Genomic DNA, 25516 nt, shown 5'->3' with positions numbered 1-25516 from the left:
AAAACAATGTGACGGTATTTATTTGGTTACGTGACGACAAGTCCTAGGACAAAATATCCCGGGACGAAATATCCTGAGATGCGATATAATTATTTAAAATGATTATTCGTTTTTTTACTGTTTTTATTTATTTATGCCAGGCAGTTTCCAACACAGTTTCGTTGATAATGATAATAATGATTTCCTTCATTGATAGAGATGAAAATATTCAAGACATTCAGTCTTACGAGTGCAGGATATTTTGTCCCAGGATATTTTGAGCGTACACCATTTTTTTTCCCAACAATGAAGAAAGTATCATCGGAAGGCACGAGTGTACCGAAAAAAGCGAAAAGTGCAGTTCGATTCTTCATGGAGGGAAGCCCGTCGTCGCCCTGCATGAAAAGGTCGCTGAGTTTCCTCGGCGAGGGTCGATCCTGTCCGGCCATCATGTAAACTCCGTCGGAATATGCAGCGGGTATTTTTCGGATGAGGCGACTGTCTGCGAGCGAAATTAAACGATTCGAATGGTCACGTGTCATTTTTTCTCAATGCGAAAAATTCGATCGAAATTTCGAGTGTATTTACCGACGGATCCCCAGTCCGGGTGAGCCAGGTTGTTGTACCATCCATCGTAACGTTGCTTCTCGGTGTACCCGTGCAATGGATCTGAAGATAAAAAAAGACACGTCAGAACGTGATTAGAGCTCGTGTTGAAAAAGTGCAATTTAAAAGTAATCGAAAATTGATGATTTTTCAATGAACTTTCTTTCTTTGGCGGCCGAGCGACTCAATTATTCTCTCCCGTTATTAGCAGTTGATGAACTCGCTTTTCCTTGTCCTCGTCGCGATTATAGTAACGCAATCGACTCGCGTTTGCATGTGTAATAAACCCGTCGCGCGCGAGCAGCGTGGATCGATGCACATCTTTGAATGTAATACGAATTCCGATGACGGAACTCTCGGGGGGAGGGGGTTACGCAATCTTGGTGTATACGTGTACGTTGCAGCACGTAGGTTAAAAAACTAAAAGATGATTTTCAGTCGAGTATTAATGGATGAATCGATGATAATGATCGTCGATTAGTTTTTCATTTGATTGCATAAAAAAAAAAAGTGTGTTTCAACCGGTGTCTTCAATGTCCGTTACGGCAATCCTAATTCGAGGCGATAGTGTGTTGTTGTTGAAGAATGACGAAAGGAGGCGCCGAGTGTACGAAGATTGTTTATCGGAGTGTGAAGGAAACGAGAGAAAATGGCTGCGGGGCGTACCGAAGGAGGAAGTTGTCCGATGGGACACAATAAACGTCGACGATCAATCTTCTTGGTCGTCGATCCTGGAAAAAGGCCTGAGGCCAACTCGAGCCCCGTATCCGGACATCTCTATAGAAACGTCATGAATGATATTTCGCACAAAATACGAAAGTATCGAGAACGACGACGACGACGACGAGGCACGAACGCGCGGGCAAAACGAAAATGGCTAAAACACGACTTCGGTGTCCGTTTGCGGAGATACTAGCCGGCGTCAACTTACAACAGGTGGAGACACTTATTAGTGATTTTGTAACTGTATATCCCATTGTAACTGTATCGTTGTCGGTTGTCGCACCTCGCGTTATTCGACTCCCGTACGAACGATTCACACCTCTTTCGCGAACGTGCCGACACGCTATTTTCATTCGAAATGTGTTTTCGCAATTGGAAAATATTTCTAGTGATTATTATAGGAAAAAAAATGTCGTGCGACCTAGGCCAACGTGAGGAACTGTCGTTGGGAAAGAGTCGTCCAAAAGTACGGGGGAACGTGGTTCGAAAGCAAATGAACGAGGTTAGGAAATTTTATGGAGGCTTCGTGATGCACAAAATTGGTAAGGAAATTCTTGCGATTGTAAAAATTCTTGCCTCCCCTCGATCCATTTGACCGTTGCTGTGACGAGACTCTGTTTTCTCGACACTTTCGTTCGATTATTCAATCCTCGCTCATCCAGGAAATGTAAATTTGTGTATCCGCACGATTCCTGCACTCTTCGATCAAGGTGAAACGTTTCTTCGAGTGTCTGTTGAAATTGCAAGAAAACTGTGTTTGCTCGCGACACTAAAAATACCTTCGATTACGAGCTCGAATCAATCGCGGAACTCGCGTTGGGAAACTCGCGGCGCCAAAAAACACGTGACCCCGAATCAAACACAAATAAATTGCGTCATTTTCTCCCGAAATCACCTCCGGCATTTGTGCAATCGCATTAATCCGTGTATCTTCGCACTATTTTTTATCGTCGTCGCTCATTACCGGTTTAACCAATTCTCACTAATTTATCGCCCGTTCCGAGATTTCTTAGCATTTTCATTCCATCGCTCGACCGTTGTCCGCGATTACCTTCCACCAGCATTTCTTCGTTCCGGTTTCTTGATTCCAATTTCATTTTCTATCCCATTTATTTTCTCGTTTCGTCAAGGATGAGCGAACAATCGAACATCTTCGCGTAGCGAAATAACGAACGGCGTGTACACGCGGGAGACGAGAAAAAAGTTATTTCCTAACGCGAGTCATTGCGGCCACGATTATCACGTCCCAGATATTCCGAGTGGACGCATCGTGTGCGAGACTCTAATCAACGAAGACGCTTTTCTCGTTCGGGCAGGTCACACACATCTCAACATGGGAATCCCAATGTACGAATGCCTTTTACGCAAACGAGTTACCGACGAAGAGAGAAACCGATAGAAAACGGTATTTTACGGTCCAAATAAAATGCTTGGTCTGTTTATTCAATATCCAAGAAATTATGTGATTCTTATTCTAAATTTCGATGGGAAATCATAAAAATACCGTTACACACCGTCCGAGCTACTTTCGGTCTTCTAAAACCCAAACGAACGATTTTTATTCATAAAAAGCTCGTCGCCGACTGGATTCCAAGACGCTTAAGAAAATTTTCTTCCGGGACGAACGATTATACAAAGACCATAAAACGGTTGATTCATTTTGGTGAAATAAATTTTGAGGTTATCCCACAAGATTTCGAATTACCATAAAATTCGATCGTGGCGATAACTCACTAATTTTCTCTCAACTTTGCCCCTTGATAGTGAGCGTGTAAAAATGTTTGCTCTCGAAATTCGTCTTTTGAGGTTAGAAATTCTGTCAAAAAATGTATTCCGAAATTCTGAGAAATTCAACGCTTTTGTGATGTTCAAGCGCAACTTTATTGCTGCTTCGATGAGAGCGATGCAACTGCGGCAGGAATGTGAGCGCATTAAATATTAAAATGGTGAGATCTGTAACGAAAAGCGAGACCGGCTGCGGGCCCAGCTTTCACTGGTGGTAGCGGAAGGTGTAAGAGCCCCATAACGTATCTCCGGTTTCTTGTGGCACGTAACACAGCGAATGGTATTCGAAGAACGAGATAAAGAGCGAGAAAGAAAAAGAGAGGGGAGGGAGAGTGTGGGAAAAGAGAGACCGTTAACCGAAGTAGATTATCACATCCGCGAGCAGACTGAGCCGGATATGTAGCTTTGATTAATTCTTACCGCGTGACGTTAAAACGAAAGTACAGTTTAAAAGAGCGCCAGTTAAATTGTACCGGAGTTGTATTTTTCTCGAGTGCTTGAAATTCCAAAATTTTTTCGACTGTCCTAGCAAATTTGGACGTTTCAATAGCTCGCAAAAATCCTTCGACTACTCGACGTGCGAGGAAACAAATGCGTGACAAAAGTCCGATCGAAATAGGGCGCCAGGCATCGAACTCTCCGCGAACCTCGAAGAGACACTTGCACAAAGAATTCGTGTTTATTTACATAATTATGCACGGAGAAACGTTCGGACTCGATGAAGCTTTTCTCTCATTTAAAGTGCCAAGAAACCAAAATTTGTCTTTGCTAATAATGATCCGAGAAACTTTCATACTGACTTACCAGAAAATCCATCCGACGACAATGTCACTTGGAAAACGGTGCAAATAACGAGGACGATGAGAGGGATGCATCGCGGTTGCATAATACGCGACATCGCACGATATTTATCACTGATATTTTTCGGACAATCGAATCTTCGTCACCTCTGTGATTTGTCATACGAAACGAAAGCACGCATTTCACAGAGCGTCTCGAACGTCACACGAAGGTTATCGGATGTCGCTGCACGAATTGTTTGAAAATATAGTTCAAAAACTCTCCCTCTCTCTCTCTCTCTCTCCCGATCAGTGGACTAGACACGACTGTTCGACATGCTTGTTCGACCGGGCCTCAACAGCCCCACGTCCCTCTCTTACAAGAGGGACACACACAGGTGAGAAGGAAAAGTGAAAGAGAGGGAACCGTGGATATCGAAGTCTCAGCCGACAGGTTTGGAAGAAAGAGTAGTAGGAGAACGAGGATGAAACGGGGAGGCGAAGAAAGAGAGAGAGAGAGAGAGAGGAACAAAGAATGGTGACTAAGAATACGAAGAACGAGAGAAAGAATAAAGGTATGCGGAAATTCGTGGGAGGAATAACCGGAGAAAATATTTGATAGGGAATGTAGCGGATTTCGGGACCGTTGACCGGACCGAAAATGATACAAGAATGCGAAACACTTCGGGGAAAAAAGAATCGAGACGAAGTCGAATCTCGAGAATATCTGTCAACGTCCGCGCGAGGCTGTCGAGTATTCCGACACGATTATTATTGAACACTCTTTGAAACAAGGCACTTTTTGAATACAGTCCAAAGGAGAAAAGCCAAACAAAAAAGGACATCCGGTTGTCGAGCTTTAGTCGCTCGAGTCTCGTGACTCTTGTGCCTCGCAAAGAACTCTTTCTGCAGCTGGTTTCTGCCGCGCTGCTGCTGCTCCTCCTCTGCTCGATAGCTGTGCATACGCGGGAGACTCGGTTTCTTTCGTGCCTATACACACGGTGTCGAACGTGTATATAGGATCCGCCACTTCGGAGGGGAGTCTCCGTTACGCGCTTAAGCACACGTCTCACGAGTGCGAGCGGGAAAGACATACTAACGAAGCCTCACGACGCGCGCGCCGAGTCGTCGGCTCAGCGGTGAAAGTCGCCGGCCTATTTGTTTCGTAGCCGAGCGAGCGAGCGAACAAACCTCCCTGCCTCCGATCGACCGCGCAAGAGTCACACACAGAGATAAGTACCTCCGCTAAGAGATTCTCGACGACCACCGAGACGCACTTGTACCTCTGATGGACTTTTTCTTTTTTCTTATTATTTTTTATCAACGGGGGAATCTGAAAAGGGGTAAAAAAGGCCACCGATTCTTTGGCAAATCTTTCATGAGTCGTTCGTTGATCGACCGGCGTCCGTGGGAGCAGCCGTTTTAAGGGATGCGTGGAAACAAAGAGATAATGCAACGGTCCGAGGTACCAGTCATTCGAGAGTCGAACTCCACCTTTATGGGAATTGAGCTCGAAAAACGTATTTCACGAACATTCCCTTCATCCTACGACGCGATCGAATAAAAATTCTATTTTTTTTTTTTTTTTTAGTGAATAACCTCGTTTTCGTTTTCTGTTAAAATTTACTAGTTTTAGAGGTTTTTTATCATCGAATATTCACCAAATGCTGCTTCGTTGTAACGATACAGGTTATTGGATCGTATTACCGTATAAGGAACATTTTATGCCAGAACGAATATTAGACATTTTCGACTCGTTCCAATGCGTGTACAAACTGAAGTAAATACCGCGGGCCGAAAATTCTTACCTATTTTTTTTCTCTAAAAATCTCGATAGAGATAAAGGAATTTTCGGCACTAAAGCAATTTCGTTTATTTTAATATAACGAGGAGAACGACGTGCAAAATAAAAATTGAACGAGGATCGCGAATTGACTAGAATTTCATTTATGCAAACAAAGAAGTGGGGAAATCGATATCAACCTGATTTATTTCGATGTTCGATTGTGGCTCGAATTCGGAAAAAAAGCGAAAATTTCATTCAACCCTTCGTTAGATGTAAGCGTTTTTAGAACTTTCGCGTTTCCCTCGACCGCTGGGCTAACGCTAAAATCGATGTAATTCTATGATAATTGAAATTATGAAAATAAATGATGTTCGAAATAATTTGTTGAGTTGTTCACGGTTATACGATCGTTTGTGTGCACCCGGTAGAGAACTAAGTATGAAACGTTACCTTTTTCGCAAGGTCCAGAGCTCGGATTTGACCAAGTTTTTTTGTTGATCTTTCACTCTTTCACTCCGTCTTCCCTCGGCGAGGCCTCTCGGAACTTTCGCGCTATTTGACTGCTCGAATTCCGAGCGCGAAAGATATACATCTCGCGAACAAGTATACATACGAGAAAATGCGGCAAGGTCGACCGGGAACGAGCACGGACCGCCGTCAAGGGCCGGCCCCGCCCGGGCTGTCCTAGAGTCATCTCATTAAACCACTTGGAATGGCCATAAAAGAGTTACTCGTAATAAATCTTTATGGCCGACAGGTGGAGCAAAAATCTTCCACGGATTATTACATTGAGTGAAAAGTGGTTCGACGAGGTTGTCGTCGACGGTGAATGACCGATAGGCACGCGTGAATGAAAATCGTGCACTGACGATGAATTTTAGGCTTCGAGTGTAGTACGTGTTTAGTGACATTGATCAACTCTGAATTTGAATTAGACCGAAACCGCCATTCCGACCAAATCAGGCTGCACTTAACCTAAAATCCGATCGCAGTGAAAATAATCGTTTTCCAAAATTGAGGTTACGTATACGTAACGTTTTTTAATATCTTGGAGATTTATGAGCAGGGGAAATTGTTTGAGTGGTAAATAATGCGGTGCCGATAAAGGTAAAATCGCGATTGACAGGTTACAATCAGTTTTCGTTTCACCGATAATTATTCCCCATCCCCGAATTAACGTATTCATACGTTTTCGTTATTTTTCACATATTTTATTCCGAAGAAATTTATTTCGTGCTTTTTAAACCAGAGCACGGGCTCGCGATGGATTAAAATAAAATAAAAAAGTGAAATACACGCTTGAAAAATGAGGGTTCAACGCGGGCGCCGCGTACGAAGCGGTCGAATTATTGCGGACGAAGCAAAAACGAGGGATTCGTAGATCGAACAAAGGGAAGCGAAAGAAACGGAGGACAATACCGCAGCATCTCCTTTGTTCGGAGGTTGATTGGAGGTGGTGCGCGCGCGTTGGGTTATGATCGTCCTGACATCATCCTGTCGTATCTCATCGCGCGTCTACATCGCACAGACCGGGTTTGCTCCGCGGCCAGCCAGAGGCGATAAAACGAGATCAAGGTAGCGTGCGCGCAAACGAGACTATTTCGTTACTTTTCTCGGGAGTCCGAAGCCCGCGCGGGGTACTCCAAGGCCTCATCTCCTTAGCGCAAAAGCGCGGGTAAAAGCCGAGGGGGAGAGCGACGCCCCTCTCGTGTTTCTGCTCTGGTGGCGCTGCTGTTGCTTCTGCCACATCGGAATAAACCACACGCGGATGTTGCGACGGGCATAATCTCCGTTTTTTTAACCTCTTCCATTCCCTCTCCGCCTCTCTAATACTTGAATTATTCCAATTACCGAGGCAACTTTGAGCACGCGCTTCTTGCAGCAGCACCTGAGAAATCGACCTTGGAACAAACGCTTCTTTATAAATACACGCGAGTGTATTATTTACGCAAGGGCCTGCTCATCTTCGTCCCGGAATTTTCATTCGAACCGCGAGATAGAATCTCCTCGATTTCTGCGTTTATTCCATTGTCCCAGTGCGCCTTCGCGTCCGGTTTTTTCATTCGATTTCAATCGATTGTGTTCGCTTTATAATCGACGATTATCTCACCGTCGGGGAAAAAAATTCAATGAATATTAAAACGAAGCTCCCTCGAGTTTGAATCTTGGAAATTCGATAGTGTGTTGCGCGATTGAAAAATCCGGTTGCGTACGATTGACAAATTCTTCTCGACTGAGGCGCAGCGCGCGAGGGCAGACGCCAGCCGGAACAAGATTGCACGATTCATCGGTCACGGACGCCGCCTTTGGCGTCTCTTTTCGTCTCTTCTCTCGCGCCATTTGTATACGCGCGTAAGAGGAAACAAAAGTTGAGGCGAGCAGGGTTGCGATGACGTTTTCGTGTGAGAACGTTCCCCGGTGAGGCGATTAGCGAACGAGACGTGGGATTAACGTGCGTTCAAAAGTATAAAGGAGAGACGAATCGTTTGTGCCGAAAAACCTTCCAGACGCCGTGCGCTTTTGCCTGGGAACTATGAATCATGAATTTCTTCGAATTCATCAACATTTTTCGTCGAGAATAAACGAAATTTTTTATCCACGATATTTCAGTGAATTTTAAACGAATCGAGAGTGTTTTGAGAACAAAATGAGAATATTATTCGGAACAAATCACTGGGGCTCCGAGTCACAATAACATAAGATAAAAATGTGTCGACGCGCGAGAAGTCGCGAGCGTAATTACGGGAAAAAAGAGTCAATGCCTCGGCTTCTTTCAAAGAATCGGACAATGAGAGAATTCGCCTTTTTTTTCTCCTCACTCTCGTTAAATCAAGGCCTCTCGCTTACGGACTCGTTTTCAAATAAGACAAGGGGGCGCGTTTACGATCGGTGGGTAAGAAAAAAAAGAGAGAAAAAGAAAAATTGTGCACGAGCAGACTCCGAGAGAATGGGAAGAAGAAAGGCGCGCTATTAATTCTGCCCTCGTTGACCGTGACTTTGGAGAATTCTTGTTTCCTTTTTCACTAAATATAAAAATGTTGAGAAATACTTGGAATTCCGAGATTGCACCTGGCGGACATAATCGACGCGAGGAATCCTTGATATTTGTGTATCGTTAAGAATTCCTTTTTCGAAATGATCGTCGAACAATTCTCCTTTCGTTTTCTTCACTTTTTTCTTTCTTTTCGTGTATTATGCGTTAATAAATTTGTTCGTTGAATTCAGAGACGGCGGTACGGCACGAGCCTCATTTAGCTCCCGGATAATAATAGGCGACAGCAGCTGCCGGAAGCTGCCAATTCGCGGCGTGGAGCTCGATCAGCTGGAGCAGGGTCTTACGAACAGCCGGGATCGAAGTGTCCTCCGCGAGAAAAGCGTCCCGCACGCTGCCCAAAAGCTGCTGCAATTGAATCGGCAACTCCGTGTCCAAATCCTTGCCGATGCAGGTCAGTATGAAAAACAAACAGTCCGTTTCTGGGAGCGAATTTACGAACGGTGGCTGGAGACAATCGTGGCAACATTTCCAGAGCAGTGTCAAAAGGACCCGACCCGGAGGGACGCCCTCGTGCTGGGTTTTCAATTGCAGTTGACGACGTTTGAGCTTTTGTAAAAAAATAAAACAAATAAAATGTTAAAAAACGTTGAATTTTTTTGGGTGCATTTTTGACTAAAGTTTTGGTGATTTTCAATATTTCAGGACCAACCTGACAATACATTTCGTTGAGGAATGTCATAAAAGCTGCAAAACGGTGACACGCCGACGCGTCGTGGAGCGATCTGCTGTGGTCCTGGTACCATTCCTGACACGTGTTGAGCAGGGACTCGAGAAACGTTTCCTTGACTTCTTTCTGCGTGGAAAAAAGGGCACCGAATGAATAAGAGAAGATGATTTTTCACGCGAGGAGTAAAGATGAAGACGACAGTGTCGCTTACTTCTATAATTGTTATGCAAATTTTGGCAGCCGACTCGGCGTAACGACGGTTTTCGATGATTCTTTCCAGGATGTGCCTCACCAGCTCCATTAAGGTTCGAGCATTGAGAAGATTCGGATCTTTCGACGGGGTTCACATTATAAATGGATAAAAATTAGCATTTTATTGGCGATAAACGTCTCGCCTTAATTGCTGGCGATCTGCACTCTTCTTATTTAATCTCACCATCTATCGCCTTAATTAGAGTGTCCTGTACGACCGCGGGGAATCTACCGAGTTCCGCGGCTTCGGATATGTTCTTGGCCTTCGCAGCGAGAACGTCGTTCGACGTCAGGCTCTTCGAACGCTTCAGACCGTACGATGACACGAAGGACAACGATTTCGTGAGCTTTCCCGGCTTCGCTCCATTCGGGTTTAATCGCGATACGTCGTTTTGCTCCACGCTAAAATGCACGCGTCCGGATCCCTTTAAGTAAATACAACATTTCATTATTCGACTACGAAACTTTCTGCACTTTCATTTCCACAACTGCCAAAACGACCGAAAAATTCATATTTTTCAATTCATTTTTGACTAATATCCCCTACAATGCTTCTAATGGAAAGATTCGAGATTAAAAATACTTTTGACGCGGAGGGAAACGGAGTAAAAAATTAACGACGACCCCACGTGTGAAGAAAAATCGATTTTTCACTAAAGTTCACAATTTTTTTTATCCTCGTTAAATATAGGATTGAGAGAGAAAAAAAATCGTCAGGAGAAATAAAAAATTGGGAAGAGTGCAAAAGAAAAAATTTCAAATTTTTTCGCCAATATTTTTCGTGTAAGTTGAAAAATAATGTTGTCAGTTATAAAATCTTGGTGAAAAGTATTTTTACGAAGAACCGAGAGAACGAGACTCACGTGCAAAATATTGCCGCTGGAAGCCGAAGTGTTTAAAGCATGCGGTTGCCGAATTCCCGAGTCTCGGATAGAATGATGGGAAATTGGTTGCTGCATCGAATGCTGAAGCTGCTGTTGCTGGGCGTACAAGTATCGATGAATATTTCTGCTTGATTTGCTGTGTTCAAGGTAATACGATCTATCGGTGGAATTCATGTGAGACCTGGTGAGCCGAGACGCCAAAAAATGTATTCTCCTTTCTCAATCACGCGATCAATTGACCACGAAATTTATACGAATAATTGGATGTTATTACAGAGAGAGAGAGAGAGAGAGAGAGAGAGAGAGAGAGAGAGAGAGGAAACAAGCGAAACGAAAATCGTACTTTGAAGAGTGGAGATCGTTGTGTTTCATCATAAATTCTTTGGCGTGAACGTTCAACTGTGGATTGGTCGTGATTCCGTCGGATCTGCCACCTGCAATTGCTTTTCAAGTTCAATAATAAATCATTCTTTCATACTCGAGAGGAAACGAAATTGGATGAAAAAATCATGGCCGAAAATCAAGGAAAAATACGGTAAAAAATGTTAATCCATAAAAACAACGTTTTTGGTCATAAAATGTGAAAAATATTTGAATTTGTACTCGACTTTCATCACATCTTATGAAATTAAGTTACGGTAGAGATTTATTAAACCTGGCGGTCGGTAAATTTCGAGGGTAGGTTTCGTTTTTGTAGCCGCTACGTTGTCGCTCCGTTTCTGCAAAACGGCATCCCTCATCTATGAAAAAAAAAAAAAAAAAAAAAAAAAAACATAATTAAATGGTACTTTGATTGAGAATAAAGAAAATTTCATTAACGCGCGACGTGAAAAACAATGAGACAAAAAAATTCGTTTAACAACGAAACTACAAAGTAAATTTCTATTTTATCCAGTCACAGGAGAGCAGAACGTGGAGCACAGTCGTTGCGCACAAACCGCAGACTTGCATAAGAGGACACAGCAAAAAACGGAGGATAAAAAAAAGGTTCAAAGCAAAACTTACAGTGAGAATCGCGTGAGAATCATGCTTACTGTCTCTCACAACAATGAAGATGAGAATATTGGTGAAACACGCGTCATGTACGGAGTGAACGAAGAGGCGCGCGAAGTGTTACGGGAAGCGGCGCGGGAGAGCCAAGTGTCGCCCTCCTGTTCTCTTTTCACTTAATGCGAACGCTCGAAACGACGGTATACACAAAGCGCTGCGACCGCAGAGAGCTTAAAACTTAGTTAACACACAGACGACACAACGACGTCGCGCGAGCAAATACGACCGCAAACTTCAACGACATTGCTCCGTGCTTTTTTTTTTTTCTCTTTATTTTTCTAATTATTCGTGTTTATTAGTTTCGCAGAAAAATAATCGTTCCGAACGAACGACTCGAGGCGAGAAAAAAATGTGAGATTGACAATACTCCTGCCGAGTTCGTGCCACTTTCAACGAGTTATTTTACACTGTTAGGTCCCCCCTACGCTACCAGCAAAACTGTGGCTCTCCGCACCGACTCTCCGATGACTGAGACCTAATAATAGCGAGCGCAACGGCAAAGCACACAACGCTAAGGCGAGAGACATAGACAATTTTATGCTTGCCGCGTTATATTATTACAAGTATGCGTCTTGTACAGCTGAGACGGAGAGAGACGGAAAGAAGGAGAATAAATATTGCCTCCTGGTACGAGAAGGTCATCGAGTTGTGCACCGGCACTAATTCTTTGAGCCATTTTCATACTGAGCATCTCCGTAAGACACACGAGTACCGAAGATGGCGGTGTGCGTGCGCATGTGTATGCGTGTGTCGGAACGCGCCGACGAAAATATACGGAGAATGAATTTGTCGGAGGCTGGGCCTTCCTGGACGATCCTTAAGGTTATTTCCCCGATAAAATGTCGCTTCGATTACTCTCGCGTGCAAAATACGTCGAGTTATTTATGTACAACGGTCAGGAAGTGCGGAAATGTAATTTCTTCACATTCGTCATCGGGACGATTCGAATTATCGATAATTTCTTTGGCGGGATATCGTCGTTATGAGCGAATGCACGCATCACTGAATTTGCACGGTCATGGTCGCTGCTTTTCGCATAAAACTGTTGCGATAAAACATCGAAATTGTTTTCTGCAATTGATTTTACTTGCTTTTTTTTCATACGTAAATTTGCGTTGTTTATTATAAGAATTCTGTTATTATTATTGATTTTATGGATTAGATATTATGACACGAAGTATAAAAATTCCAAGTTTTTTATGCTGAAGCGTTTTCGAGTGACTTCTACAGCCTTAACCGCATTTATCTCGGTCGAACGGTGCGTAACGTTTTTTTATCATCTGTCTCTCTCGGTCTCTCCACGCGACTAAGATTTTCCCGTAATTTATGCGCGATTGATTTTTTCGTTCGGGATCATCCTATTCGTCGCACGCAGCGGCGTAATGGAAAGAATGGAGAAAAAAATGTTCGTAAAAAGTGGTAATAAAAAAGTGAACATTCGTAATGTACTTTTTATTTCGGATGTTTATCGCGCTAAATTTTTTGCTTCGTGTGTGGGCTACGTGAAAACGAAGAGCAAGAAGCTACACTAAATTCGAATGATTCATCAGCCACGACGGAAGCGTGATGGATGGACATGCGAAAATTCCGTCGGACAACAATTGTCCTTCGATCGCCAAATATGCAATGCAATTTCTCGTCGAGCCTTATTTCGTTCTGTACTCCCATTCCCTGATGCTCGCGCGAGCACCTCGTGCCATAATATATAGCTTCTCACGCGTGCAATCCCGTTATTGAAATAGGCTTGGTATAACCAAGAAAAGTGAAAATAACCGAGAGAAACAGGAGAAAGGCGGAGAAATAAGGGAAAACGAGTTTTTTTTTGGTGTTGCTGACGTCGACACTAAGAAAAAAGAATTTTTCTCTTTTTACCTTTTCAGAATTGCTCTCCGATATTCTCCCTCGTACATTCTCCGAATTCATTTTCGGCAAACTCCCCTGAACGTGTCGCGTCGTGCTTTTTCCTATTTTTCCAACTGCAATTGTACGGAGAACTTTGAATTTTCAGGTAAACGTATGAACTTGCACTCGCGGAGACAAAAAAATAATTTTTTCGACAGTCTATTTACCTTGAACCACCATTTTCACTTTTTTTTAACCCAAATTTGTCAAAATGTCGAAACTCCAAAATAATTTCGTCACATATATATAGCAAAACTTTGAATGACTCGAATATAAAGCACGAATGCAGCGTAGTGAATGATCTCGATGTATATTTTGCTGCTGCTCACCTCACCTCACCGGCGAGTGAGAGGAGCCGCTGCATGACCAAAACAAGAGAAACTCTGTAGCCCACACGCGAGATCTATACGCGGCCATACGACACGCCAGACTTGTGATTAACCTTTTAGATAAAAAATGAGAAAATTTGCGTTCAATCCGTGCGTCATAAATATAAGGACTGGAATCGGGAATATAACAGCATGTTCGTAAAGATCACATGTTTGTATTCCTCTCTAATATACGCGCCAACGTGACGTTATTCGTCCCCACTTTTTTCTTTTGCCTCTGCATAATAAAGTCGAGTGTATTTTAATTAACCTTCGATGAGAGCCGCACACTGGACATTGCGTTTCGAAATGTCTACGATCGAGATTTTCTATATTAATTAACTTTTATTTATTATCAACATATTTTCTGGTTTGCTCAATGAATTTGAAAGGATGAAAATTTGAAAGATACTCTAAGATCGTGGTATACTCCCATTGATTGACATTGTCCGATCGTTATATTGAAATTCAAATGAGAAAGTAAACCGCAGCTTTGGTAGTAGTGGGCAGTAGTAGTAGCAACAAGGTAATACTTTGTGATTTTGACGTCCGACATCTGTGGCGCTACCATCCAATCAGAAAACAAAATATTCATGTGTGAACTGGAGTATCCCACGTGTTCGTTTTTATCTGCCTACAATAACTATTTGTTTATCGCTGTCAAAAAAAGTGGTAATGATTGGAAAACTTTTTTATTCTTTGTTACTCGATTCCGGTGAATTGTGTGTGGAAAAAATGTTCATTGATGCATCGGAATAAATAATTTACAACTTTTGAGGTTATGACTGAACTTGTAATGTTTTTTGCACAGGTTTAACCGATTGAACTGTGTTTATATAATGTCCGAGAGCGAAAACGAAGTGGTAGCTGATGAAGAACAGCAGGAGAACGTTACTTGGAAAGATTTGGTTAGAAAATATGTTCAGTAGTTAGATATTTATCAGTTTTTTCTATATCTGTAGATTGGACATTGCCTTTGCACTTCTAAAGATTTTATTATGAATTATCAATTTTCTTTTGCTGCTCAGGGCGTTCTAGATTCACTTTGCACCGCTTGTGAAGACTTAAAATGGAAATCACCAACAAAAATACAGCGGGAAGCTATTCCCCTAACTTTGCAAGGTAAAATTTAACTCGACAATGCAAATTTTTACTTTTTATTTCATTTCGAACAATCCAAATGAACTATTTGTTTATACCAATAGGGAAGGACGTGATTGGTTTGGCGGAGACAGGTTCTGGTAAAACAGCAGCTTTTGCGATTCCTATATTGCAATCACTTTTGGAAAATCCCCAGAGATACTTTGCATTGATTCTTACACCAACGAGAGAATTGGCCTTCCAAATAGCAGAACAGTTTGAAGCTCTCGGTAGGCTAGGGCTGAGAAAGTAACTGAAATTCTTGAACTTCCAAAATGAAACAACAATCTAAATTATTCATTTCTCAATTTAGGTGCAACTATCGGAGTAAAATGCGCCGTAATTGTTGGAGGAATGGACATGATGTCACAGTCGCTACAATTAGCAAAAAAGCCCCACATTTTGATAGCAACACCTGGACGTTTGGTCGATCATTTAGAAAATACAAAGGGATTCAATCTTCGATCCCTCAAGTATCTTGTCATGGACGAAGCTGATCGAATTCTCAACATGGACTTTGAGGTCGAAGTCGACAAAATACTGCGTGTCATACCTCGCGAGAGAAGAACACTTTTGTTCTCAGCAACGATGACGAAGAAAGTACAAAAATTGCAACGAGCCTCTCTACGCAATCCTGTCAAAGTTGAAGTTTCTACAAAGTATCAAACCGTTGAAAAACTTCAACAGTATTATCTCTTCATTCCCACCAAATTCAAAGCAAGTTTTTTACCAACTTATTCAATTATTCGTAACTTATAAAACTTGCTTAGAATCTCAACAAATAAGGGAATAAATTGTCAATATGATAAAATTAGAGTTGTCATAAAAAATATCATTTCCTAGACTTTCTACACGCTTTTATAAGACTGGATTTTTATAACGGAACAGAATATTTTCATTTGCAGGATGTCTATTTGGTGCATATTCTCAACGAATTGGCAGGCAATAGTTTCATGATTTTTTGTGGTACTTGTAACAATACAGTACGGACAGCATTGTTATTACGACATTTAGGATTCATGGCAGTGCCTCTTCATGGTCAAATGTCTCAGAACAAAAGATTGGCAGCTTTAACAAAGTTTAAAGCGAAGAATCGATCGATTCTCATATCCACCGACGTTGCTAGCAGGTAATTTTGGCTGAAACAATAACAAGGGTATTTTTAAGCGGAATTTAAACTCGACGAATCGTTGGTTCTTCTTTTTAGGGGTCTTGACATTCCACACGTCGACGTTGTAATAAATTTCGACATACCGACTCACAGCAAAGATTACATTCATCGAGTGGGAAGAACAGCTCGTGCTGGGAGATCGGGACGATCAATTACGTTTGTTACGCAGTACGATGTTGAGCTTTATCAAAGAATCGAGCAACTCATATCGAAACAATTGCCCCTTTATAAAACCGAGGAAGATGAGGTAATGTTGCTCCAGGAGAGAGTCGCTGAAGCGCAACGAATGGTTAAGATGGTTAGTGAAAGTGACGAATGTATGAGAATTGAAACAGCTACGTAGTAGACATGCTAAAATTAATATCGTTCCTTCTTTTTCATTAGGAAGTAAAAGACATCGAGGACAATAAGAAATCGGGTAAGCGAAAAAATCGCTCAAAAGAGGGTGACGAGGACGATGACACGGAGCAATCTTCGGGGGTGAGAAAACGTGTAAAGGGAGGAGGTAAATTCAAGGGGAAAGGTAAAAGAGGCAGATAAGGAGAAACCATTGGGAGCCAATAAACAATTTTCCGTTGTTTGAATTGCCTTTTGTATAGTAACAATAAAATACTCCAATTGTGACAGCTGATAAATATCAGTTTTTTTTATTCTCAAATATTTCTTTTTGTTTTTGTTTTATTCTCGTTGGCGTATAGTAATCGCAGTCCTCGTTGTTATTGTTGCCTTGAACTACTACGTGGTCCAAAAAAAGTCGAAAAACAAATGCAATGCTCGATTGAAAATGTTGATTACGTGCATTAGTTACTTCTATTCTACTTAATAAAGTGATAATTACATGTTTAGTATTGTTGTCTTTCTGCTTATTTTTCTTCATCTTGGTTTGTGTTCGAGAATTCGGAATAATTACAATATTTTGTTTGTTTTTTTTTTTCTTTCTTTTAAAACACACATTTATTTGAAAGTAATTTGAATGAAACGTCGACGTCAGCGGTTTGTCCCCTTTTCCTTCTTCGTTATTTGCTTCTCATATCGTGCATATCTCTCGCGTAGGTGCAAGGAAATGAGAGAAAGCATACACAAGATGTTCTCATTGACGTTATACGTCGCTGCGAAAACGCAAAATACCCTTTCAAAAAATTCTACCTTTTCTTATCTCTCCTCATTTTTTGTTTTTCTTTAAGACAATTTATGTACAATGATGGTACATGCTTAACTCCCTGTCCCGTTCCTCGAAACTTGGGAGAATCTACAGAGTACGTATTATTTAATAAACGGTATGTACCGCAGTACGAAAATTCACAATATCATCTAGGGCTCAAGCCATCACATTTTGTTCAAAAATTCTTGATATTTCTTGATCGTTCGTTTCATTTTTTTTCTTTTTTTTTTTTCACTAGCTAAGAGAAGAAAATTATGATTTTGGCGCAAATCATTGAAGCGCCCCCGCCAAGCAAGCTTACCCTCAACAAACGAGGCATTTTCAAAGTTCAAAACATTCACGGCACTAACCCTAGTCTCAGCTATCTCTAAGTGTACAGAATCGACGAAGCTTTTCCTTTTCTTTTTTCTATATGTATTCTCCTCATTTAAAACTTTGTTAAATAGCCGAAAATATTTATGCCAAAGTAGAACGTATGTACACACACACACACACACACACAAACACACACACAGACAGCGTTCAATGTAAAAACTGGAAGATGCGTATTATATATATAAATATATATATATTGGGGCATATTCTATTCACCCCTATACATACGAGCCGAAGAAAACCGCGATAAAACACGCTACGTAGTTCTATTTTTGCACAGATATTTCGGGCTTGAGAGTTTAACCGCTTTGAAGCCATTGCTTGCCAAACGAGTTCTTTTTACGTTACAGAATTAGATAACTTTTCGAAAGCAGAGAAAAAAAAAGAAAAAAAATAAAGCATAAAAGCCAAAAACTCTTGATTGAGAGAGATGTGGAGATAAAAGAAGAGAGTTGTGCTGTTATTTCCTCCCTGTCAACGAATAATCTTGTCGAAATATATCACTCGGCGTTGTACGAATTTTTTTTCTTACAATCGAGATATTATGATTCGGGTCTGTGGTGTTAGTGAGACAGAATCTAATGGATGGAATGACTATTTTCGTTTGTTAAAGAGGATGATCTGGTTTATTGTTTTTAAAACATTTTTCTCCTTCTCTGTCGTATTTTTTTTCTCTTAATCCAAAGCCCTCTGAACGTATTTTCTCCTTGTTTTTTTTTGTTTTTTTTTTTTTTTTCTTAATAATCCGCAGTGTGCCCGGTGTGATGAAAAATTGAAACAACTTAGGTTTCCATTTGAATGAGAAATAAAATATATTCCATAATATTATTATTCACTATGTCTACACATTCTGTACAGTAATTCAATTCAAGGGTTTTATACCTTTAATATACTTTATACAAAAAGGCTACTTATAATCTAACATTAAGACATACCATAGCATGAGCGCATCATCATCATTGCCGCCTAACAGCAAATGATGATTTGTCAACGCTACATGTTTGTACTGGTATTACAGAGTCAGTCGCCAGCGAGTATAACTTCTTCCTCTTGTTATCACACACCGCACACTAAACTGCTCAAAGTGTGTCTCTGGTGCCTTTCGTATCATTATTTTATAGTTACAGTTTACTGTCTTCTCTTTATTTTCGACTTTTTTTTATTTCATTTCTCCTTCGTTTGTTTTCTTGTTCCTTCTTATCGAATTATCTTAATCCTTTTTGTTTTTCAACTCTTATACTCATCTTTCGCTCCTCCTCTCATCAGTATCATCCCAGTAGCCATCAATTGTCCATTTTCCATCCACTATCACACTGTCAATGTTTCACATTTTGCCGTTCTTTCGTCAGTTTTTTTTTGTTTCTTCACGTATTGACCAATAGACGAACGAGACCCTTCAAAGATTTAATTATTTGAGATCGCAAGGGGGACTTTGACGCTGCCTTTTCCTGTCTGCTTCTTTCAATTTCTGAACTTCAATTCGTACTCGTCCACGCGTCAAGGTAACTCTAATTCCTCGTTCGTCTTTTCGTCCTTACAGCGCTGCCCGACTCTTACGTTTCACGCACAATTTCTCCAACGACTGTGAGTATATGTGTAGGTGTTTGTGTCTGTATGTATGTCTCTCTTCCTCTCTTCTCGCTGCTGTTGTTGTTGTTGTTTGCTTTTCTTCTTTTTCGTTTTCAGTATAATACATTATGATCCTCGCTTTTTTTTTTCCAAGATACCGTTCTTCGTCTCGTTATTTTCCATCGTTTACGAATAAATAAAATAATATTTCTGTGAAAATATATGTAGAATCGTAAAAAATAATATCTGATCGTTCAGAATTTGTTGTTCTTTTTTTTGCTTCGCAAATACCGGTACAGAAATAGTGCATTTCGGAGACTTTCAGACACACAAGCAACAGATCTCTGACTTAAGCGTTCTCTCGGTGGTTTATCTTTGTTTTTGTTCTTTCGTTTCAATTCTATTAGTTAAGGTCTCTGTCCTCTAAGTACTTGTACTCAAAAGTGAAGCCTTCCTTCTTCCTTTGTCCCCATTTTTCGTAATCGAAATAGATGTAGGTACCCTGAAAACGGCAATGATCCAGAATGATATTTCAGGACATTCTGCCAGAACGAAGAAAATCATAGATAAAAAGAGGAAAAGGAAAACGACGACGACGGCGACACCTACCTGCTCATACTCTTCGTTGATGACTTTGGGCTCTTCGTGCCTTTGGAACCACATCATATACTTGGTGTGAAACCTCCAGCTTTGCTTCTTTAACGCTTTGGCAGCAAGGTACTGGCCTTTCGAGCCTTCCATGTAATAAAATATGAAGAAGAGCGTCTCGGTAGAAAGACGTTGAAAGAACTCGACTGTGTCGGAGTGAGGTAATTGTACCTGGGGATAAAAATAACGGTGAACATAGAGGCTCACCCGAGACTCTGAATAGGAGAAAAACCTATGCGAGGAATGAGCAAAGATACCTGTTGATAATAGGATGGTGTGGGGCACAAATTTCTCGGTAGATAGGATCTGAGTCGCTCGGAATCGGAAGGATGTGGCATGTGATAGTAGGCCGCTTCCATCATTTGAAACTGTAATTGATGTTCTTTCTGGAGTGGCACAGGTCCGAGCGGTGCGACACCGAGAAGCGGTGGAATGTGCGCTTCCGAGGTCGCGCTGTTTGTCTTGGTGCCCTCGAAAATGTTTCTCGTATTCGTTTCGGACTGGGGTATATCGAGACCAGCGGTGCGTACGATGACCTGTTGAGCTATTGGTTTCGAGGAGGTCATGCCATCGGGTAGCTTTGGTATGAGACCATTGGCAGTGGATGGAACAGGTGAACACGAGTTAACGGGTATCGGTGAAGATCGACTACTGACGGAGGATTGAGGCGAAGTTGAGCTGGCGACGGGCGTCGTCATTTCGGCTTCGCTGTTGTTGCTGTTCTGATTGTTGTTTTCGCGCGCGGTTACGCTGCTGCCGCTGCTGCTACCGCCGCCGGCTCCACTCGCCGCGACTCCACTTCCACCAACGCCTCCGATTCCACTCGTAACTCCGCTTATACTGTTGCTCGTATTGATAGCGTTGGCGCTGCTACCGGTGCTCGTATTGTTACCGGTCAAACTCGTATTAAGGTTGTTCGTACCGCTGCCAATACTCGTATTGCTGATATTCGCGATGCTATGATTCTGGCTCGGTTGGTTGTGCAATAAACCGTGACTAACCGTACTTTGCAACGCCAGGGCTATTGGATTATTGTGCGGCTGTTGCGCTTGCTGCTGTGGCTGTTGTAGTATTTGTTGTTGTTGTTGTTGTTGTTGTTGTTGTTGCTGTTGTTGCTGCTGCTGCTGTTGTTGTGGCTGCTGCTGCTGTTGCTGTAGTTGGGGTGTCGCTGTTTGCGAGACACTCGACGTTATGCTCGACGTTGACGAGGACGACAACAAACCGTTCTCGCTACTGTGAGCTGCTGATAAACAGGAATAATTTTTATTCAATTTATCATTGAACATCGATTCCGCATATCCATTGATTTTGATATTTAATATAATGTTTTTACTCACACGACGTTTTACTAGAGGTAGAGTGGATGGCTTGAGAATTGCTGTGCGAGGCAGCTACCGTTGCAAAATTACCGGCGTTTGTCGTGGCAACGTGATTACTAGTAGAACTAGGCGAGCTATGGCTAGGTGTCATGGGAATGGTCTTGCTTGGAGTGCTGCTCGATAACAGATTCGTTTTTATAGTGGCAGTGCTTCCCGTTGTTGGAATGCTCCCTTGCGACGAATTCAATAGCGGCCTCACCGCGGCCGGCTTCACAGGCTGCTCAAACAAATATAAGACCTAATTTATTATTGTTAGATGAACAGCAGAATCGGCCGCCTGAAACCTTAGATTCACCTTGGTTTTTTTGTCGATATCGGTTGAACTATCGCTCGAATGGTTGTGCATTGTGGAACTCGATGGCGGCGAGGGTATTGGCGATGTACCGGAATTCGTCGATGTCGGCGTACCTCCGATCTCGTTGCTATTGTTATTGTCAGTCGTTGCTGACGATGATACACCAACTTCGGACAATTCAACATCGTCCAAACCAATAATATCGTCGTATATGTATACGTTTTCCTCGAAATCCGGTTCTTGCGAGGACTCGATGTAATACTCGACATCATCTTTTATTTTTTTTATCTATATCATCAACAAAACATTTACGTCATTACAGTCCTGTCATTAATTTCCTTGCACCCGCTTCAAATTTTTCCATACGGATTGACCGATCGGAATCAAGGAATCTCAATCAACATATAGAAAACGGACTAAATGGACTGATGTTTTTCCATCCCGATCGGACGATAGCGTGGACAAATTTTCACGTCGATATTTGTCATCATTTTCGCACTCATGGGTCTCACCCAAACCCTTGTAATCTATTTTTTGAAACGAAAATCCTACAACGTAGTTGAAAACAACCACGATCAGCTCTAGCATAAAATATTGGCTATATTGGTCTATGGTAATGTTTCATTTTATAATGAAAAGAATCACGTGAGATAAAGTAGCCTTGGGTGAGCCGATGAACTCTAGAAAAACAACATACCGTGTCCACTTCGACTGACATGTTGTCCAACATGCGCAACAATGTCTCAAGTTTGCGGATATGATATCTATGCTTTTCCAGTTTTCCTTTTAACTCGTCCATTCTATCTTGCTTGTCCTTGTCCAGCCTCTTCTTTTTACCCGCAAGCAACGATTCTATTTCCGACTCGAAAGTGTCGAGCTGAAAGACGAATTTCATTTGAGTCTTTGTAAACGGATTTAGAGGAGAGCAGGTAGAAAATATGAGGAGTTTTGGTTGGCATACCTGCAGATTCAATGCGTCAATCGATATAGCTAGCCAATTACTGACTTCTTCTCGTTCTTTTTGCGCCGGATCAAGCTTTTGCGCAGCACCTAAACCTTCCTTCGAGTAAGCTTTTGTTTTTGTTTCCCTTTCCACCACCTTGAACCTCTCCATTTGCTGCAAAATAAAATAAACAAAATTACATAATTCATTCGTTGCTATTAAATCAGATCTCTTTCTAAGTTACACAAAGAAAAATTCTTTTCGACTACGTACAGTCTCGATTAACTTTCGATAATCCAACAGAGTGCTTTTGTCCTTGATCTCACCGGAAGCGATCCAACTTTTAATTTGATCGCGTAACCTCTGAAGCTTTTTGATCTCCTTCTTGAGATCTGCCTCGTATTTCTCCTTCTGATTGCTGTTAGTGGCATTGTGAACTTTTTGCCAGATATCCTCAAACGTGTCGACGCCCTCTGTTACTTTCTTAAGGCACCTGTCTATTTCACCTGTTACAGAAAAAACAGAAATCCAGCGACGGTCAAATTTTTTTCATTCTATACAACAAAAACATGCTTCATCCCTTCATGATTGCACTGTGCCAAACTGATCGAGGCAACAATTTTGATTGCGCATAGGAATGTGTTCTTGACAATGAAACTTGATTAGCAAAGACAAATCGTCCTTGAAAATGAATTATTTCAATTTCTTACGGTGCGTTTCATCATTTTATCATGCAATTTTTATTCTAACAATTGTTGTTTCATATTTCAATACATAGAAAATTATCTTGGATTGTTTTTTTATCAACCAAATGGTTAGTCTAGCTATAGTATTGTATAAATGTTGCTTGGATCATTCTGTTCCAATTACAACCACTGCAAAAATGTAACAAGAAAGAGTTAAAAGAAAACTGATATATTCTAAGTTAAGAGTCAAAGAAGTACATTTAGGTGCTTTTCATGTGCATTATTGCATTGAAACGGAGCGAGTCTTTGTTAGAAATGAATAATGATGTTGAACAGTTAGGAACAAAGGAGAAAGAAAGGATGAGAGAAGGTCGAAGACGAAGAACGAAACGATCAGCGGCGACAGTTAGTTCTGGGGCAATATGAGTTAATATCACTGCGAAGAAGATTGAACAAACAAAAAAACGAAAGAAAAACGTTTTCAAAGACAATTCGCTTACATTGCGGTCGAAGAGGCATGGCAGCATCTTTGGACCTTAATAATTTGAAGGTTATGCTGGCGCCCGAAACCGCGATTAACGAAGAGGAAAAAGTTGAAAAATTCGGTAAAAAAGTAGAGAGTGAGAGAGAAAAGAGAGAGTGTTTCGATGTGTAATAACCAAGAGTACGAAAAATTACCGAATTTATACGAGGGACAAGAAAACAAGGGGGGTATATTTTCGGTGAAAGCGACGTGCCGTGAAAAAAAAAGGAAGAAAAAAAGATCGTAAGAAAACGCGAAACGATGTTTCCGGCTCCGAGGGACAAAAGTGCTTCAAAATTTTCGTCCTAACATGCTATATATTGCGGTAACGAGGGAGAAACATAAAGTAAAAGAAAAAAAACAGAAGAAAAAAAAAGCAAGTACACGATTGACACGAGACGTCTCGCACACAGCGTCTTGAAGAGAGGTCGTGGAAAAGGCGGCGAGGGGGCAGGGGGGGAGGGGAAAGAGGCGAGGTGATTCGTGATGTTCAAGCGAGACTAGAAACCGTTCGTCCGTTTTTTTTTCTTTCGAGAGACAAAAGTCGAGAGACGCGATCCCAGAGGTCCATAAAAAGAAAATCTAAAGATGTAAACATGCTGGATAAGATTTTCTTCTCACCTTGCAACTTTCTCGTCGCAGCCATGGCTATGTAAACATATGGTACAATGATTTAGGCATAGTCCGTACGTAAATTGTAAAAGATACGATGAAATTATTTCGGTTCTGTGTATAATATCGTGTATCGATAGGTTCGAACGCCGAATGTATTAATTTCTCCTCTCCCCTCTGTTTCAATAGGATATAGGTCTCTCTCTCTCTCTCTCGCTTTGTCTCACTCGCTCGCTTTTTCTCTCTCTTTCTCTCTCGCTCTCTATCTCTCTCTCTCTCTCTCTTGCTCGGCCCCAACAAGATGGCTTCCGTTTTCAAATGACAACGACCGAGTTTCGCTCTGTACAGCCCTTGTACAAGTCCTCCGTGTGTATATTGTTCTCACTTGGTCCTCCTATCACGGTTGGTAGCCTATCTTCGGTAGTGAGCCTGAAGCTTGCCGCACATAAAACCCTCTCGTAAAGCCTGAGGCAACGAGTCTCTTTTTAACCTCACACTCGGAAGAGCCGCGCTCTAACCCACGATCGTCCACTCTTTTTTTTCACCCCCTATTTAGTTTTTTCTACTCCTTTTTTCCGGTTTCTTATAAATCTTAACCAGACTATTTGCAATTGCTTATTGAGCCGGGTTTATAACTCTTAAGTTACACTAATTATGACAGCGTCAACAAATGATATATATGAAATACTCCTTGAAACCACGATACAGTTACTAGATTATGCATTGGCGCATTCGCACACAGACTCACACATATTCAAAGTCCCGACTCTCTCTCTTTCGCCGATATACCGACAATTCTGAACATTCGTTCGTTCACAAACTCATCCGATTCCTTCACTATTTTCAATACAAAATTCTAATTGAACATGAAAACTCTCCGTTATGCATGTATAAACTCGCGTTGAAAACTCAATTCCCGTTCCCGCACCACTACACAATTGTCGAACACACGCTCGCAACTTCTCCCGCGGTTTCGCAGCAATTACCTAACGTGGCGGGAACATGAAAAACAACGATTTTTCTCGTTTATCGTCTTATACTGCTTTACGCATCGAATTTAACCCGAGTACGAGTATTTACAAATTGTGTCTCGGCGATACCGCACAGAGTTATTATTTATCGAAACGGTCGAGGGTGCCTGGCTCTTCGCACAAACTCCAACTTTGTCGTTCCTAAA

At 41.6% G+C, this 25516-nt stretch overlaps 4 protein-coding genes and 1 long non-coding RNA gene across 19 annotated transcripts in view; 2 read left to right on the top strand and 3 right to left on the bottom strand.

The window, feature by feature from the left end:
• Positions 1-6710, bottom strand: part of Duox (dual oxidase) — a 14579-nt gene extending 7869 nt beyond the window's left edge. Inside the window, exons 1-3 of one of the 3 annotated variants that reach the window (XM_043425889.1) lie at positions 6109-6710; positions 568-648; positions 320-481 (exon numbers count right to left, since the gene is read on the bottom strand). In XM_043425889.1, coding sequence (XP_043281824.1) covers positions 320-431 — 112 coding nt within the window. In that variant the 5' untranslated portion in view covers positions 432-481; positions 568-648; positions 6109-6710. Of the gene's footprint in view, positions 1-319; positions 482-567; positions 649-1251; positions 1335-3897; positions 4134-6108 lie in introns of those variants that run through there. The other 2 variants (XM_043425888.1, XM_043425890.1) reach the window with 2 other exon arrangements.
• On the top strand, positions 1402-10355 carry LOC122414544 (uncharacterized). Of its 2 annotated transcripts, XR_006261779.1 has the most exons (5): positions 1402-1521; positions 1710-1850; positions 8884-9104; positions 9356-10063; positions 10324-10355. It is a non-coding gene; the product is annotated as an uncharacterized lncRNA (long non-coding RNA). The 2 variants fall into 2 exon arrangements; XR_006261778.1 differs by lacking the exon at positions 1402-1521 and having other exon boundaries at positions 1580-1850.
• On the bottom strand, positions 8815-13872 carry LOC122414536 (MIF4G domain-containing protein A). Of its 7 annotated transcripts, none has more exons than XM_043425897.1 (9): positions 13636-13872; positions 13439-13560; positions 11172-11256; positions 10860-10959; positions 10496-10697; positions 9817-10057; positions 9592-9710; positions 9363-9506; positions 8815-9259 (listed from the first exon to the last, which is right to left on the bottom strand). In XM_043425897.1, the coding sequence occupies exons 1-9, from the start codon at positions 13646-13648 to the stop codon at positions 8906-8908; spliced, it is 1380 nt and encodes a 459-aa protein (XP_043281832.1). In that variant the 5' UTR covers positions 13649-13872; the 3' UTR covers positions 8815-8905. The 7 variants fall into 7 exon arrangements, with proteins under 7 accessions (XP_043281832.1, XP_043281833.1, XP_043281834.1 ...); XM_043425898.1 differs by having other exon boundaries at positions 10860-10950; XM_043425899.1 differs by having other exon boundaries at positions 13439-13542.
• Positions 13439-16782, top strand: pths (porthos). 2 transcript variants are annotated; one of them, XM_043425904.1, is made up of 8 exons: positions 13439-13574; positions 14648-14744; positions 14865-14958; positions 15042-15206; positions 15290-15693; positions 15882-16105; positions 16184-16445; positions 16532-16782. In XM_043425904.1, exons 2-8 carry the CDS (start codon positions 14676-14678, stop codon positions 16685-16687), a joined length of 1374 nt encoding a protein of 457 aa, XP_043281839.1. In that variant the 5' UTR covers positions 13439-13574; positions 14648-14675; the 3' UTR covers positions 16688-16782. The 2 variants fall into 2 exon arrangements, with proteins under 2 accessions (XP_043281839.1, XP_043281841.1); XM_043425906.1 differs by lacking the exon at positions 13439-13574 and adding an exon at positions 14372-14508.
• Not3 (CCR4-associated factor Not3) lies at positions 16766-25516 on the bottom strand. 5 transcript variants are annotated; one of them, XM_043425894.1, is made up of 10 exons: positions 24349-25516; positions 23705-23760; positions 22792-23024; positions 22537-22692; positions 22273-22452; positions 21576-21863; positions 21239-21518; positions 20159-21144; positions 19863-20072; positions 16766-19755 (listed from the first exon to the last, which is right to left on the bottom strand). In XM_043425894.1, the coding sequence occupies exons 2-10, from the start codon at positions 23721-23723 to the stop codon at positions 19657-19659; spliced, it is 2451 nt and encodes an 816-aa protein (XP_043281829.1). In that variant the 5' UTR covers positions 23724-23760; positions 24349-25516; the 3' UTR covers positions 16766-19656. The 5 variants fall into 5 exon arrangements, with proteins under 5 accessions (XP_043281829.1, XP_043281827.1, XP_043281830.1 ...); XM_043425892.1 differs by lacking the exon at positions 23705-23760 and having other exon boundaries at positions 24349-25515; XM_043425895.1 differs by lacking the exon at positions 23705-23760 and having other exon boundaries at positions 21239-21497; positions 24349-25515.

This window comes from Venturia canescens, chromosome 8, assembly GCF_019457755.1.
Source record: "Venturia canescens isolate UGA chromosome 8, ASM1945775v1, whole genome shotgun sequence".
In the NCBI taxonomy this organism is placed as follows: Eukaryota; Metazoa; Arthropoda; class Insecta; order Hymenoptera; family Ichneumonidae; genus Venturia; species Venturia canescens.
This window is presented reverse-complemented; position numbering and strand designations above follow the sequence as displayed.

Coding starts and splice junctions, on each gene's coding strand:
- LOC122414536 (XM_043425897.1), bottom strand. Junction 11,257..13,438: donor CGGAGAGCAATTCTGAAAAG/GTAAAAAGAGAA, acceptor TTTTTTTCATAG/ATGAGGGATGCCGTTTTGCA. Junction 9,260..9,362: donor TCAACGAAATGTATTGTCAG/GTTGGTCCTGAA, acceptor TTTTTACAAAAG/CTCAAACGTCGTCAACTGCA.
- pths (XM_043425904.1), top strand. CDS start 14,676: ATGTCCGAGAGCGAAAACGAAGTGGTAGCTGATGAAGAACAGCAGGAG. Junction 14,745..14,864: donor ACGTTACTTGGAAAGATTTG/GTTAGAAAATAT, acceptor TTTGCTGCTCAG/GGCGTTCTAGATTCACTTTG. Junction 15,694..15,881: donor TCATTCCCACCAAATTCAAA/GCAAGTTTTTTA, acceptor TTTCATTTGCAG/GATGTCTATTTGGTGCATAT.
- Not3 (XM_043425892.1), bottom strand. CDS start 24,373: ATGGCTGCGACGAGAAAGTTGCAAG. Junction 22,453..22,536: donor TTGACGCATTGAATCTGCAG/GTATGCCAACCA, acceptor TTCGTCTTTCAG/CTCGACACTTTCGAGTCGGA. Junction 19,756..19,862: donor TCAACGAAGAGTATGAGCAG/GTAGGTGTCGCC, acceptor TGCCGTTTTCAG/GGTACCTACATCTATTTCGA.